The sequence below is a fragment of the Loxodonta africana genome, chromosome 13 (assembly GCF_030014295.1).
Source record: "Loxodonta africana isolate mLoxAfr1 chromosome 13, mLoxAfr1.hap2, whole genome shotgun sequence".
Taxonomy (NCBI): Eukaryota; Metazoa; Chordata; class Mammalia; order Proboscidea; family Elephantidae; genus Loxodonta; species Loxodonta africana.
In genome coordinates, this window is record NC_087354.1 from 9,582,271 (window position 1) to 9,598,890 (window position 16,620).

A 16,620-nucleotide genomic window follows, 5' to 3' on the forward strand; every position below is an offset into this window, starting at 1 on the left:
GCCACCTGAGAGACCTCATCTTAGAGGTGGCCAGAAACCATCACCTTCAAGTTCATGTCTCCTGGGAATGCTCAGCCCAGGGTGGAGGGTGTGAAGCTGGGACTTGTGCATTTGCCAGTCAGTGGATGGCATGGGAGGTGGCCTCAGATAGCAGTGACTGCAAGGGACAAGGGAGCTAAGGTCCCAAAGGGAAGCTCTCAGACCCTGCACAGAATATTCTCTACTTTCTCCATCTTCATTTTTGCATAGTTTGGTAAGAGGCTTGCTTTTCTTTGTTTCCTAGCATGGACAACTCGGAGGACCCTGTCTATGAGAGTCTAGAAGAGTTCCACGTTTTCGTCCTGGCCCATATATTAAGAAGACCGATCGTTGTTGTAGCAGATACAATGCTAAGAGACTCAGGTGGAGAAGGTAAGTTCCTGAGAGAAATATGTCTTATTCGTAGCCCAGAAAGCTTAGCATTCCAGTTAAAGAAGGGGCAGCATAACATAAGGATTGAGCTTCAGAAGATCCCAGAGTGTTACTCTGTGAGGACAAAAATCATGTTATTTGTCACCATTTCTCCTCTACTTGATGTGTTTCTTTTTCCCCCCTCATGGCAGAAGAGATTATTCTTGGCATCCACTCTCTTACATAAACAAAACATGGCTGTCTTAGATTCCTTAGAGAAACAGAGCGAGTGAGATACATATACAGAGAGAGAGAGATTTACTTCAAGGGATTGGCTCACAGGATACTAGGGGGCTGGCAAGTTCAAGATCCATAGGTCAGGCAAGAGAAAGAGTACAGAGTAAAGTGTGAGTTCTGCCAAAATATCTATTTATAGTCTAGGGATAGAACACACCCCAGGGAAACTCCCTTTTCAACTGACTTGTTTTTATTACATTTTCATTAAGAATGATAATTCCATTGTATTGCATTGATTAGATTACATTATGGAACAGCAGCTAGACTAGTATTTGGCCAAACCACTGGAGACCATAGCTTAGCCAAGTTAACATATAAAATTAACAATCACAGTGGCCATGAGAAATCTGGCCATGTTAGGATGGGACTAAACCCAGAGCCCCCACCTCCACCCACCCTCATCTGTGTGCCCACAGCATGGCTGACAGGCCAACAGCCCACCCCTCTGATAGACACTAGTGCCCAGCCCAGCACTGCTCACTACTCCAGTCCCTATCCCACCCCCTCTGCAAGCTACACATGTTTTAAAGCATATCTTGGAAGACAAGAAGCATGAAATCACTTGATAAGGTTGTGGTAGAAAAAAGGTAGAGAAGGAGCCAAAGATGGAAGGGCTATCTACCCCCTGCCCCGAGAGCCCAGCGCTGTGCATGGTGGCCCTTGCATATGTGTTCTCTTGTCCACTCTCATCTCCCAGAGTGAAACATGCCCTTCCGGTCCAGGGAGGTTGAGTAAGGCACCCAAGTCACACCGCTCAATTCATGGAGGACCCCATTCAATCCCAGCACACGGGCATCCCCTCTGGTGCTTCCTCCACTTCAGTCTATGGCTCCCTGGGTCCCTGAGGCTTGGAGCTGCAGGGCCAACATCCTCTCCGGACAGGAGAGTAAAAGGGGAGTGGCCAGAGGGGGTAGACCACAAGGACGGGGCCACTTCTGCAATAAGTGAAGTTCCCTGGGTCACCCCAAACCCTCTGCCCCAATACCCCTCTACACTACAGTCACTTTTAGGTTTTTTTTTCATTTTCTCTTCATTTCTCTCACACCATTAGCCATGTTTCCTTCCATGTGGTGTTTCCCCTTTTGTCCTTAGAAGACACCGACCATAAGGAGGTCCCCTTGATAGTGAATGCCAGATAGGGAGTGACAAGTGACTCATTCCAGCCCAGTAGTCACCACTGAACCGACTTTAAATCTGTCCCTTCACAAAAGTCGGGGCTTTCCAGGCCATTTTACAAGTTAGGATGCACTGTCCATGTTCAATCCATAACTTCCAGAGTCAGGTGGTGTGACAATCAGGGTAGGGAAGTAGCTGGCGTGTGTTTGTCCTACCCCACACCACCTTCTCCTGTTGAACTTGCTTCTCCCTGGAGGTGAGCCCAGCACCCTGGAGTCCAGTATGGTCTGATCCTGTGTGACAGGGTCTGTGCTTTCTTCCACCTGGAGGCAGAGATGCATTCCTTCACAGGGGACCCATCCCCTCTAGCGGAAGTCTCCCATGGGCAGAACTGCACTAATAGATTCAGACAAAGGGAGGAAAAGGAAGAACCCTAAGAATTCATCAGAGATGTCACTGGAACTCTGTCCATGAATTTCACTCTCTATGAGCAAAAGAAGATATTTACAGATTCTGGGGCCAAAAGGAGGATTCTTTGTGATTAAAAAGCAGATGCTGCTTTAGGGTAGATATTTCCAGGAGTTATTCTATTGCAGTGTGGGTTCTAGGCTCTTCTTCCCACTTTTTTAGGAAAAAGGAAAGGAGTGACATTGTGTCCCTGTTGCCAAAGGATTCAATCCCATTTCTCATTTCCTCTCTGACCTAGAACTTGGCAGCTAAAGCTCTCTGGTTGGTTCCTTCAGAATCAAGAGGAGAGGCTCTAAGATATGGAGCAAAGAAGTTCTCGAGAAGCACAGATGCTGCTTTGTTTAAAAAAAAAAAAAAATTTTTTTTTTTTTTTTCAGTGAACAAGGTGTGGAAGGAGCAAATTTAGAAAAGCGTGTTTCCAGGCAGATAGATAGCAGGGCACCTGGATGACTTTTGGTCTCTGTGTCACTGGCCCACCTCTCCTTTGACCACCTGGGTGGGTCTCCTGGCAGCATCCTGTCCCCAGGTATCTTAGTTTTCAAGTGCTCAGAAATACCACAAGTATATTTAAAAAAAAAAACAGAAATTCATCGTCTCACAGTTCAGGAGACAAGAAGTTCAAATTCAGGGCCCCGGCTCTAAGAGAGGTCCTTCTTTGACTATTTGAGCTTCTAGTAGCTGCAGGTATCCTTCACGTTCCCTGACTTGTACATGCATCCTATCTTCACGCAGTATTTCCCCTTGTGCCTGTCGGTGTCTATCTGCCTCTTTTTAAAACTCTACAGTGCTTACATTTGGCACCTGCCCTACACTGGTAATGGCCTTGTTAACATAACAAAAGAAAACCCCTGTTTCCAGACAGGATCGCATCCACCAGTACAGGGGCCACAATTGGGGAACACAATTTAGTCCACACCACTAGGCGTGTAGGGCTCTAAGGTGGTCATAGTGGACACCCTCAGCCCTACCCCCTTGTCCACAGTGTACAACTTGCAGGGGTACAGGGATGACCCAGGGGGACTCTGCCCAGGGAGGCAGGTGGGTCAGGGTCCCCAGGCACGCATAGGACTCGGGGTCGGATAGGCATGGCCCCTCTGAGCCTGAGTCTCCCCATCTGTCTGCAGGCCGACAGCACCAGCTCTCACTGTTGAGAGTTTAATGAACTCCTGTGTGGGTACACAGTGCCCACGGGAGAGCCCCTCTCTGCTGGGGTGGGGGGTAGCTGACTCCCCTTCCCACTCTGCTCTTGGCTGTTGTCAGGGCAGCCTTCCTGGGCTCACTTCACCCTGGGAGGGTGAAAGATGAATTGGCTGTTCCCTCCCAGCCCCGGCCCTCCTGCTGTTACACACCCTTGTCCTTGTTTGTGCCCTCAGCTTTTGCCCCGATCCCATTCGGAGGGATTTACCTGCCACTGGAGGTCCCTCCCAACAGATGCCACTGCTCACCTCTGGTTCTAGCCTACGATCAAGCTCACTTCTCTGCCCTTGTGTCCATGGAGCAGAGAGATCAGCAAAGAGAACAAGGTAGGCCCTGCACCAGGTGGGGGGGGGGGATAGGCAGAGGCGGGGCAGCAGCATTTGAAGGGCTCTGACCAGGCAGCCCTGGTGGTGCAGTGGTTAAGAGATCAGTGCCAACCAAAAGGTTGGCAGTTTGAATCCACCAGCTGCTCCTTGGAAACCCTATGGAGTAGTTCTACTCTGTCCTACAGGGTCACTCTGAGTCGCAATCGACTCAAGGGCAATGGGTTTTTTTTCATGGGTGGTGGGGCAGAGGGAACATAGCAGAGGTCGCAACGTGGGGAATGCACCTAGAAGCATGCGTGTGGATACGCAGCAGCTGTTATTTCTGCACAGACTGTCCTGTGCACATACGAATGTTCTTCTCACGAAAATAACGTTAAAGATGATGCTTAATTTAAAATACTAAGAAAAATAGTAATTCCACCATCGTTAAATAGCTTTTATTGTTTCCCCCTTTCATATGTACACATAGTTTATACAATGTAATTAGTCTTAGATGTAAATTAAAAAAAAAAAAAAAAGCTCCTCTAGAACAGGGGTCTGCCAACTGCGGCCCATTGCCTATTTTTGTAAATAAAGTTTTATTGGATCATAGCAGCGGCCCTTCATTTATCTGCTGTCTGGGGTTGCTTCTGTACTACAACAGCAGAGTTGGGTAGTAGCCACAGACACCACATGACTCACAAAGCCTAAAATATTTACTCTCTAGCACTTTACGCAAAAAGCTTGCTGACCCCTCCTCTAGAGTAAGCTTCTGGATCAAATGGTCTGTATTTTTGTCCAGATCTTTACAGCTGAGCTTCCTGCAAGGTGCCATTTCACTGCTGAAAATGACCATGCAGGCAGGCCCAGCCACCAACCACAGGCAGCACCTGGCACAGTCGTTGCCTGGTCAAACAGACTCACATGGGGCCAGGCTTCGGTCATGTCCTCAGGTATCTCTGCTGTTTGGAGCAGTGGCTGGGCATGCAAACTTTTTTATTTACAAACTTTGGCCACATAAAAAAATATGTAATCAGTACAACTTCGGAGACTTTTTTTTTTTCCTTTGATGCTCTTAGCTTTTTGGCCGCAGTACTGGCTTCTCTGTTTTGGGTTTTTAGCTCTTCTCAGGCTTAGCGGAGCTCTTGGGAGGTGTGAGTGGCCTTTCTCAGGACCTGGAATCCAGGTGAGGGACTGGACCCTCTATCCCAGTCCCTGAAGGACTTCGGCTGTCAGGGAAAGACACTCCACCAGAGATAGATGTGGCAGTCTGCTTCCTTAAAGATTACAGCCTTGGAAACCCTATGGGGCAGTTCTACTCTGTCCAAAAGTGTCACCAAGAGTTGGAATCTACTCGAGGGCACACAACAACAGTAGTGCATCCCCCATGCCCCCTTGCTTTGTTCCCAAGAGCACCTGTGACTAGCAGGCATTGGAAGAAGAGCCCACAGTGGCCTGAAGTGGAGCAGCTCTGTAGGATTCATGGTGAGGGGAGGGGGTATAGTGTGAAGTACCTGCTTCATGCAGGCTTGGGGACCCAAAAATGGCAGCATCCCTGCCTCAGGGCCCCACTTCATGGGGGAGACAGGTGAGACCACCAAACACCGCAGCGCAAGGCAGAGTTCAGCCCAAGCAGGCATGAGCCCTCTTTGGGAGGGAAGCATAGAGGAGAGCCACTAATCCAGTTGAGAGGACTGGGGTGAATGTAAAACATTTCAAAAGGTGGATGGAACTGGTCCCAGGGCTGAGTATCAGGGGCCAGATAAGCCTCTGCAAAGGTGCAGGGTGGAGGGAAGGTGAACAGATTGCCTTGGAGCTGCCCTAGCCTCAGAGGGCTGACACATTAGGATGAGGGGATGTCGCCAGAGCTTGGAAGGAGCTCCAGAATCTTCTACTTCTTCTATTAGTTCAACCCCAGTGGTACCCCACCAGGAGGGAACCACATGGGTCACCTGGCCAAACGGGCACAGCTGGGGCAGGAATACAGGTGTTGACCCTACCTGGTGCTTGTTCAATATCCGTTTGAACCTTCAGAGTAGATAGAAGGGGATGTGCCCCTCACTGGTGACAGATCAAAGTGTGCCCCAGCCACCCTAGCTGTTCTTGGGCCCCAGGAAAAGGCTGAGAGGAGAGATGTGGCCTGGGGTCTGCTCCCACGTGGTCTCCTCTGCCCCTTCCCCACCACCAGCCCTCACGCCATCTCTCCCTCCAGCCCAGGAGCAGAGTGGCTCCATCTCATGCCTGTAGTGGCAGCCAGATGCATGGAGCCAAGGTTCTGCCTGGGCAGCAGGCATCCGGGTGTCCTCAGCACGATTGCCTCCTCAGCGACACTCTGCCTCATGAGAGTATGCTGCCGGCAGTTAGACGATCATCCTGAGTTGTTGCTCGGCAAGTCTGGGTGGGCCTTCCTCCTGCAAGCACCGTACACAGTAGATGCACAGACACAGGCACATGCGATCCTACTTGAGGGCCACAGGGACCAAGGGGACCTGGGCGACCCAGGGAGACAGCACTGAAGGTGCTGCCCAGAGGAGGTGGTGCCGCCCAGCCCAGCCCCACTGGGCAGCCAAGCCCCACAGGAGGGAGGCCTCTGCAGAAGCCACCATCTGCTCTGAGAGGTTGTGAACTAGAACTATGTGGAAGAGAAGGAGAGGACATTCTGTATGGGCAGAGGCCAAGAGTCCATTCAAAAAGCAGAACCTCTGGGTTCAAGTTATCCATCCGGAAAGTTCAGCCTCAGTCCATCAACATAAGTTTCTTGACCAATGGACTCTCTTCAGATGGGCTGGTAGCTCACTAGTGTGTGTGGTGCCCTGGCCCTCTGCTGCCAAATGCTCATTGGTTTCCAGAGACCTCTTACAATTGATGCTGAGTTTTTCATAAAGTAACCTTCTGCAAGCTGTAGTTGGTCCCAGGCCTCCACAAGTGTTTGGAACGTAGCTAATCTCCACAATTCCACTCAGGGAGGGCCAGGTGTCCTGCTAGGTGGCCCAGCAGAGCCACCCCCAGTGGAGGCTTGGGGAACTAAGGGCAGGATTGATGGCCGTGAAGCCAAGAGCTGGACCTGGGCTTGGGGAACACAGTGGCCTGTGGTCAGTGAGACAGACCATGGCCAGCAGCCAAGCCAAGCTGGACCCCCGGGCCACATGTACTCCATGAGAGCCTGAGCAGCATGCCCATCCTGTGCTGACCCTCCCAGGGGGACTGTGGGGTTAAAGGACAGGGCACCCAGTTTAATGACTGAATGAATGTTGGAAGCCTTCAGTCAGTGGTCATTTCTGTCCTTTCTTTCTCCCTTTCCCTCACATTAAGTAGGTGAATAAATTGAGTGCATACAGGGGCTGGGATGTCCTGAATCTCAGCGAGTCAGAGCTGAGCTGAAGCCTGGAACCCAGGTCTCCCGGCCCTCCTGCCATGAACAAAGGTCTCTGCTGTAGTCAGAGGCACAAGGGCATGAACAGGATGGCCAAGCCCCACACAGAGGCCTGAGCAGTGGCTTTGAGGCCTGGAGCTGCGTGTCCAAGGCAGCCAAGGACCGCCCCTTGCCTCGGGTATCTCTTTTCCTGAAAGAAAACCCAGAGTCCCCCTTGATAAGGATTTTTTGCAGACTTTGTAAGAGTGTTCTTGGGAAGACATGAAGCTTTCCTACCATGACTTTTGCTGAAAGAATGCTTGAGGCTTATAGTGCAGAGATTCTGTCTGGAAACCCTGCTTCCCTATAGACAACCCTGGGAGGCATTTGCCACCAATAGGGGTCCCAGTACTTGCTGGCTCCACCTCCTAGGTCTTCCTCCCAGTAGCCCTCTCCTCCTCCCAGTAGCCCCTCAGGACTTAGACAAATGGCCTCCAGGGGTCTCTCTGAAAACTCAGGGCCTACTTTTACCTCAGGGCCTTTGATACTGGCCACCAAATAAGTGTGGTGACTTGTGCTAAACACAGAGGAACAGAGGTGCTGAGCAGTTCACTGAAACACAGACCCTTCAAAAGAACTGAAATCATCTAGCTTGCATCTTGCTTCCTGGGCACAGGCGCTGTCGTAGGTGCTTCCCAGGGGTTAACTCACTGAACCCTACGAATTTTTATCCACACTTCACAGATGAGAAAGTGAGGAAGAAGGGGCTACCCCCAGGTGTAGTCACAGCAGTGAACCACTGCTGGACAGGTGGTAGGGTAGAAGGTGTGGTTCCCAAAGAGGGTGGAGCCAGAAAAACCTGCCTTTCCCAGGGAGGACTACGGATTTGGATAAAACAGCATTTCACACCTGATGATTCATGAACCTTCAGCATTCAAAAAGGTATGGAGGTGGATCACTTTGCTTCACAAAAGCCTTTAATGTCCCGTTTCTATTCTTAAAAAAAAAAAAAAAAATCAATCTATAGGGTAATTATTTAAGTAGCTTTTCCTGCCTCAATGCAAACAGTGTGGGATCCTCTAGGGCACATCCAGTGGGCCTCACAGGGCTCATGCTGCCTTCTCCTGGGGTCCTGCTCAGAAAACCCAGAAAGCAGCACACTGACAGCCCTGAGAGGGACCACTGGTTACAGACAGAGGCAGAGATGCCGACTAGAACCAGAGCGTGGACAGCAATGCCCACTCAGCCATCACAACAGCCCCATCCTTCTAAGACCCAGCTTCCTGGGCATTTCTTGGCTTGAAGATATGTCACCCTAGTCTCTGCCTTTGCCAGCACATGGTATTCTCCCTGAGTGTCTGTATCTCCTCTCTTCTTCTGTGAGAAAGACACCAGTCATCTTGGATTAGATCTCCCCCTAATGACCTCATCTTAATTTGACTATGTCTGTAAAGACCTATTTCCAAATAAGGTCACATTCAGAGATCCAAGGGTTAGGAATTCAGCATATATTTGGGGAGGACACAATTCAACCCACAACAATGCCCTGCCCCAAGGACCATCAGCTCAGGAGCCCAGAGCACAGTTTCAAAGGGGAGGGGTCTAGAATAGAAACCCAGGGTCAGCTGCCCCTGAGGACACTGCCACCCAGCAGGGGCACTGGGCTCCTGCCCTCCATTCGGTGGGCCCTCCAGCAGCAGGACCCTGCAGACATCCTCCCTCAGGAACTACCTCAGTGCTGCTTCTTCCAGTGCTCTACTGACCACCAGCCTGCTGGGACACCACGTGACAACCTCCTTGTTTTGCCTCCCTTGTATTATATGTTGTCGTTAGGTGCTATCAAGTCAGTTCTGACTCATAGCGACCCATGCACAACAGAACAAAACACTGCCTGGTCCTGTGCTATCCTAAAAATCGTTACTATGTTTGAGACTACTGCAGCAGCCAGTGTGTCAATCGATCTCATCAAGGGTCTCCTTCTTTTTCACTGACCCTCTATCTTATCAAGCATGATGTCCTTCTCTAGGGATTGGTCCTTCCTGATGACATCTCCAGAGTATGTAAGATGAAGTCTCGCCATCCTGGCTTCTCAGGAGCATTCTGGCTGTACTTCTTCCAAGACGTATTTGTTCGTTCTACTGGCAGTCCATGGTATATTCAATATTCTTCGCCAACACCATAATTCAAAAGCATCAATTCTTCAGTCTTCCTTACTCTTTGTCCATCTTTCCCATGCCTGCGAGGCAGCTGAAAATACCATGGCTTGGGTCAGGCGCACCTTAGTCCTCAAAATGATATATTTGCTTTTTAATGCCTTAAAGAGGTCTTTTGCAGCAGATTTGCCCACTGTAATATATCATTTGATTTCTTGACTGCTGCTTCCATGGACAATGATTGTGGATCCAAGTAAAATGATATCCTTGACAGCCTCAATCTTTTCTCTGTTTATCATGGTGTTGCTTATAGGTCCAGTTGTGAGGAGTTTTGTTTTCTTTATATTGAGGTGTAATCCATACTGAAGGCTGTGGTCTTTGATCTTCATCCATAAGTACTTCAAGTCCTCTTCACTTTCAGCAAGAAAGGTTGGGTCATCTGCATATCACAGGTTGTTAATGAGTCTTCCTCCAATCCTGATGCCCAGTTCTTCTTCATATACTCCAGCTTCTCGGATTATTTGCTCAGCATACAGATTGAATAAGTTTCGTGAAAGGATACAACCCTGACATACACCTTTCCTGATTTTAAACCACACTGTATCCCCTTGTTCTGTTTGAACAACTGCCTCTTGGTCTATGTACAGGTTCTGCATGAGCACCATCAAGTGTTCTGGAATTCCCATTCTTTGCAATGTTATTCATAATTTGTTATGACACACAGTCAAATTCCTTTGCATAGTCAATAAAACACAGGTAGACACCTTCCTGGTATTCTCTGCTCTCAGCCAAGATCCATCTGACATCAGCAATGATATATCCCTTGCTCCACATCCTCTTCTGAATCTGGCTTGAATTTCTGGCAGTTCCCTGTCAAAGTACTGCTGCAACCATTTTTGAATGATCTTCAGCAAAATTTTACTTGGATGTGATATTAATGATATTGTTCCACAATTTCCACATACTGTTGGATCACCTTTCTTTGAAATGGGCACAAATATGGATCTCTTCCAGTCGGTAGGCCAGATAGCTGTCTTCCAAATTTCTTGGCATAGGGGAGTGAACACCTCCAGAGCTGCATGTTTGCTGAAACATCTCAATTGGTACTCCATCAATTCCTGCAGCCTTGTTTTTTGCTAGCGCCTTCAGTGCAGCTTGTATTTCTTCCTTCAGTACCATTGGTTCTTGATCATATGCTACTTCCTGAAATGGGTAAACACCAACCAATTCTTTTTGGTACAGTGACTCTATGCATTCCTTCCATCTTCTTACGATACTTCCTGCATCATTCAATATTTTGCCCATAGAATCCTTCAGTATTACAACTCAAGGCTTGAATTTTTTCTTCAGTTCTTTCATCTTGAGAAATTCCAAGTGTGTTTTTCCCTTTAGGTTTTCTAACTCCAGGTCTTTGTATATTAAATATTTTACTTTGTCTTCTTGAGCAACCCTTTGAGATCTTCTGTTCAGCTCTTTTACTTCATTTCTTCCATTCGTTTTAGCTACTCAGTGTTTAAGAGCAAGTTTCAGAGTCTTTTCTGACATCCATTTTGGTCTTTTTTTCCTGTCTTTTTAATGACCTTTTGCTTTCTTCATGTATGATGTCCTTGATGTCCTCCCACAATTGATCTGGCCTTCAGTCATTAGTGTTCAGTGTGTCAATTCTGTTCTTGAGATGGTCTCCAAATTCAGGTGGGATATACTCAACGTCATATTTTGGCTCTCATAGACTTGTTTTATTATAGTCTTAATTCTTTCCTTATGCCCCATACTATCTTCCAAACGATATATTCTATCAGTTCCTACATGGGGCCTCCTTCCTCCTGTTTCACTCTAAACTGCTTACACACCAGGCATTTTATACATCTGGCATCCTATGGCTTCCCTTCACTTTTTCCCAGTGTTGGATCCCCTGTATCCTGGATTCCCTTTCTCTATTGTCTCAATTCTATCATTTGTGGAATATGTTCTCTAAATGCTTCTTCAGAAAATGTGCACATGAGGCAAATTTTCATGTTTAAAAATATCATTAGTCTATCTTCACACATGGTTGAAAGTTTGGCAGAGTATATAGTTTCCCCTAGAATTTTGAAGGCCTTGCTTTACTGCCTTCCAGCGTCTAGAGCTGCTGCTGCTGCTGCTGAAAAATCCAATTCTATTCTGATTCCTGACCTTTGTACGTGACCTGTTTTATTGTCTCTAGAAGATTCTAGGGTATTTTTATTCCTGGTGTTCTGAAGTCTCAGAAGGCTCTAGCCTTGGTGTGAGCATATTATTCATCGCTATCAATGTTCACTGAACCCCTTCTGTCTCCGGGCTCATGTTCTCCAGCTCACAGTGTTTTTGATAAATTTATTTCCTCTATTTGCTCATTCTTTCTTTAACTCCTACTTCTTGGATGTGGGACTGCTTCAAGTCTTGCATCTTTTCTCTAATATTTTCTATTTGTTTCTCTTTTTATCCTAGTGTCTAACAGACTTATTTATCCTCCAGTCATTTCTTTAAATTTTTTAAAATTATGTTCTCATATTTTTCAAAACATCTTGTTCATTTCATTAATATATTCTTACAATTCTCTGTGGATATTAAAGGATTTTTTTTTTTAAGTTGTCTTCATTTGCCTTGTTATCTCAAGTTCCTCTGAAATCATTTTCTGTTTGGTTATTGTGACGGTTAATGTTATCTGTCAACTTGGCTAGGCTATGATTCTCAGTGGTTTGGCAGATATTATGTAATCATCCTCCATTTTGTGATCTTATGTGAACAGCCAATCAGTTGAAAGGGGAATTTCTTTGGGGGTGTGGCCTGCATCCAATATATAGAGATGTTCTAGCAAAGCTCACTGTCTCTGGATCCAGCATCCAACTTGTCATCTTCTGACCTCTGGTTCCTGGGACGGGAGCCACCAGCCTGCCATCTGACCTGCTGATTTTAGGTTCATCAGTCCCTGCAACCATGTGAGTCAGGAGAAGCCTCCAGCCTAACATCTAACCCATGGATTTGGAACTTGCCAGCCTCCACGACTGCAAGAGCCATTTCCTCGAAATAAATCTCTCTCTATATTTATATATAAAAAAAATACAGTATATGTATAAATATATGTGTATAAATATATATACACACATACACAGATATACACACATATACATATGCTCCGCTGGTTTTTCTCCTCTAGAAAACCCTGCCTAGGACAGTTACACTGTACTCTCTCATCTTGGGGACTTTCTTGGTCTGTCTGAGGGTTCCCGGTTACCCATTCAGAGTTGGCGGCGAGGCCCAAATGCTGACTGGAAGTTCTGTGTAGTCAGATGGTTACAGACTGGAATATCTCTCCGGGTAATCAAAGTCAGTGCCTGGCTACTGGCATTCTTCCAGAAAGTGGCCGGGGATGGGGTGGGAGGATCAGCTGCTCCACGTACACACTGAATCTCCACTCTGTCCCAGCACCTGTGGCCTACAGGCCTGTCCTCCCTAGATCTGCCGGGGGAATGGGTTAGCTTCCCGTCTCCCCAGCTGCATGGAGTTTCAGCTTTCTCAGTCTTGTTACTGTTTACCACATCTCCATCCACTTAAGGTCTTCAGAATTTTGTCAGATTTTTCACAATTTTGTCATAAGTTTTGTCCATCCATGTCCCATCTCTCTCTGTCCTTGTAGATTTATAACGTTTGCATGCTTTTATCATCATTTTAGCAGGGTCTTCCACGGAAGAGTGGCTAAACCATATAGTCAGCCAGAGAAATTGAACCCATCCACTTCACTATCAAGAGCACTGTGCAGGGCCCCCTCAAGCCCTGCCTAGGCCCACACAGGCGGGACATGCTAATCTTCCTAGTCTTTTTTGTCCACGCGATGTGGATCACAACTAGTTTCTCTGAGTTTTCCTGAATTTGTGCCAAATTCTGACAGTACTTAACATAGCCAAAGATATATTTACTAAAAAAAGAAGAAATTTTCTTATCATGCTGTGTATCAATTTTTAGTTTTTAAAAGATAGACTTTAAAATTTCTCATTTGATCCTCACTACAAAGCTGGAAACACGTCACTCACAGTGTTTATCCTTAGTCGATCCCTATCACCTGACCCACTAGCTCGTAGGCTTTCTGATGGCAAATGTTATGTTCAGAGCCTTTTCAGTACCTGGTGCATCATGGGCACCAAGCACTGTCACAGAACCTACAGCATGTCAGGGGTTAGGGTGCAGAAAAGGGTGGTGGAGGGAGGTGGTTATGATTATAAAAGGAACCCTTGTGGTGATATAACTGTTCTGTATCTTGATTGAGATAATGACATGAGTCTACATGTGTGATAAAATTCCTTAGAACTAAACACTCACAGAGAGTTGAGTGCATATAAAACTGGTGTCATCTGAATAGGATCGGTGGAGAGTGTATGAAGGTCAATTTCCTGTTTACGATATTGCAGCATAGTTATGCAAGGTGTTGCCATTGAGGGAAACCAGGAGAAGGTACACAGGATCTCTCTGTATTGTTTCTTACAACCACATGTGCATCTACAATTATCTCACAATAGAAAGCTTAATTTTTAATATAATGTGGTGCTAAAATACAAACATGTACTGACTAGGAGGAATATGGATAGTCTAGAATGATTTAAAATATACAGTTTACCGTTCTTCCTAATGTATTTGGGTACAGTTATTTGGAAAACCCTTTCTTTTTTATAGATCTTTTCTAACAACCAGCTTTTGGGTTTTTTTTTTTTTTTTCTGTTTTATTGATTTCTGCTCTTTATTTTCCTCCTATTTGTTTTGGGTTAATTATTATTTTTCTAATTTCTTTAAGTGGCAATCTAAATTACTAACTTGAGACCTTTCTTCTTACCTAATGCAAGCATTTTAATGCTATAAATTTTCCTCTAAGCACTTCTTTAGCTGCATCACACCAATTTTGATGTATTTCCATTTGGTTCAAAATATTATTTAATTTCTCTTGAGAATTCTTTTACTCATGGGTTATTTAGAAACATCTTGTTTAATTTCCAAATATTTGAGGATTCTCCAAGTATCTTTCCTTTATTGGCCTGTAGTATCATTCAGTTATGGTCTGAGAACAAACTTTGTATGATTTTTGTTCTTTTAAATTTGCTAAGGTTTGTTTTAAGACTGAGAGTATGTTCATCTTGGTGAATATTTCATGTGCACTTGAAAAGGAGTATTCTACTGTTTTGGGGTTTTATAAATGTCAATTAATTCAAGTTTGCCGATAGTGTTATTCAGGTCTTCTACATCCTTACCGATTTTCTGTCTACTTGTTCTATCAATTACTGACAGAAGAATGTTGCGGTCTCCAACTAATAGTGGTTTTATCTATTTCTCCTTGCATTTTTTGTTAGTATTTTACTCATGTACTTTGAATCTCTGTTGTTAGGAGCATGCACACATACAGGATTCTTATGTCTTCTTGGGAATTAACGCTTTTATCATTGTGTACTGTCCCTCACTCTCTCTGGTAATAGTGTTTACTGTAACATCTACTTTGTCTGATATATTAATAGAGCTACTCCAGCTTTTTTATTAGTGAATACCTTTTAACCTATCTATGTCTTTATATTTATAATGAGTTTCTTGTAAACAATATATACTTGGGTCTTGCTTTTTCATCGTTTTATCTTTAAACTGATATGTTTTGACGATTTAAATTTAATGGTATTAACTATATAGTTAGATTTAAACCTACTGTCTTGTTTGCCCCTTTCTATTTGCCCTATCTGTTCCTTGGGTTTTATTGTTGTTTTGTTTTCTCTTTTGCTGCCTTCTTTTGGGTTAATTGAACTTTCTCGTGGTTCCATTTTATCTCCACTATTGACTTATTATTATACTTCTATTATACCTGAGGAGCCCTGGTGGTGCAGTGGTTAAAAGCTTGGCTGGTAACCAAAGGTCGGCAGTTTAAATCCACCAGCCACTCCTTGGAAACCCTCTGGGGCAGTTCTACTCTGTCCTGTAGGGCCACTTTGAGTCAGAATCAACTCAACAGCAACAGGTTTATTATACCTAAGGCTTATAATAAGCATCTTTATTCAGATAATATTTCAAGTAATGTTCTATTTCACATGTTGTGTGAGGATTTTACAACAATGTATTCCCAATCCCTCTCTCCCATCTTTGCACTATAATTATCATACATTTTACTTTTACATGTGCAATAACACACAATACACTGTGGTTCTGTTTTCTGTAGACAGTCAGGTACCTCTTAGAGCAATTAACAGGGAAATTCATTTTCATTTATTCATTCTCCAGCACCCTTCATTTCTTTGTGTAAATCTAAGTTTCTTTTGGTATCATTCTTTCTGCCAGAAGAATTCCTGAAGTGCAGGAATTCCTGTACTGCAGGCTGCAGGCAATACGTTTTTCATTTTTGTTTGAGAAAGTCTTTATGTCTCCTTCATGTTACAAAGATATTTTTGCTGGGTACAGAATTCTGGATTAACAGGTTTTTTTGTTTCTTTTTTCTTTCAGCACTTTAAAGGGTCATTCCATTGTCTTCTGGATTACCTAGTTTATAATGAAAAATCTGCTATAATTCTTACCTTTGTTTCTCAGTATGTAATTTTTTGTTTGTTTGTTTTTTGGGTTTTTTTCCTGGCTGCCTTCAAGATATTTTTATCTGTCTTCAGCAATTTGAATATGCTGTGTCTGGGGTATTTTTGTTGTTATTATTTTTCCTGCTTGATGTTCTCTTAGCTTCTTGGATCTGTGGTTTGGTGTTTGTTATTAATTTTGGAAAATTCCCAGCCATTACTTTTTTAATATTTCTTCTGCCCTGTTCTCTCGTTATTCTTCTGGGATTCCATTTACACGTATCTTAGACTGTTTGATACTGTCCCACAGCTCTTGGGTGTTGTGTTCCATTCTGTTTCTCCCATCCCCATTCTTTTTTTCTCTTTGTGTTTCAGTTTGAGTAATTTCTATTGACCTGTCTTGAAGTTCACTGATTCCGTGCTCATTCATGTAAAGTCTGTTAAAAAGCCCCTCAAAGTCATTCTTCACTATTTTTATTGTGCGTGTATTATTCCTGTTGACCCCCCACCCCCCACCCCACCCCCCCATTTCTAGCCTTTCCATTTGATTCTTTCTTATAGATTTCATGTCTCTGCTGAAATTAACCATCAAATCCTGGATGGCATCCACCTTTTCTATTAGAGCTTTTATTAATAGGTTATTTTAAATTTCCTGTCAGATAGCTTCAACATTTGCATCATAGCTGAGTCTGGTTCTGTCAAGGCTTTGTCTTGTGTCAATGTATTAGTTTGTTTTTTGGGTTTTTTTTTTTTTTTTTTTGTCTTTTCTTATGCCTCATAATTTTGTTAAAAAAATA

General features: G+C 44.8%; 1 protein-coding gene across 2 annotated transcripts in view; it reads left to right on the forward strand.

Moving 5' to 3' along the window:
* Positions 1 to 16,620, forward strand: part of OTUD7A (OTU deubiquitinase 7A) — a 174,867-nt gene that overhangs the window by 143,691 nt on the left and 14,556 nt on the right. For both annotated transcript variants that reach the window (XM_064296217.1, XM_064296218.1), the window contains exons 7-8: positions 284 to 411; positions 3,645 to 3,794. In XM_064296217.1, coding sequence (XP_064152287.1) covers positions 284 to 411; positions 3,645 to 3,794 — 278 coding nt within the window. The remainder of the gene's footprint in view (positions 1 to 283; positions 412 to 3,644; positions 3,795 to 16,620) is intronic.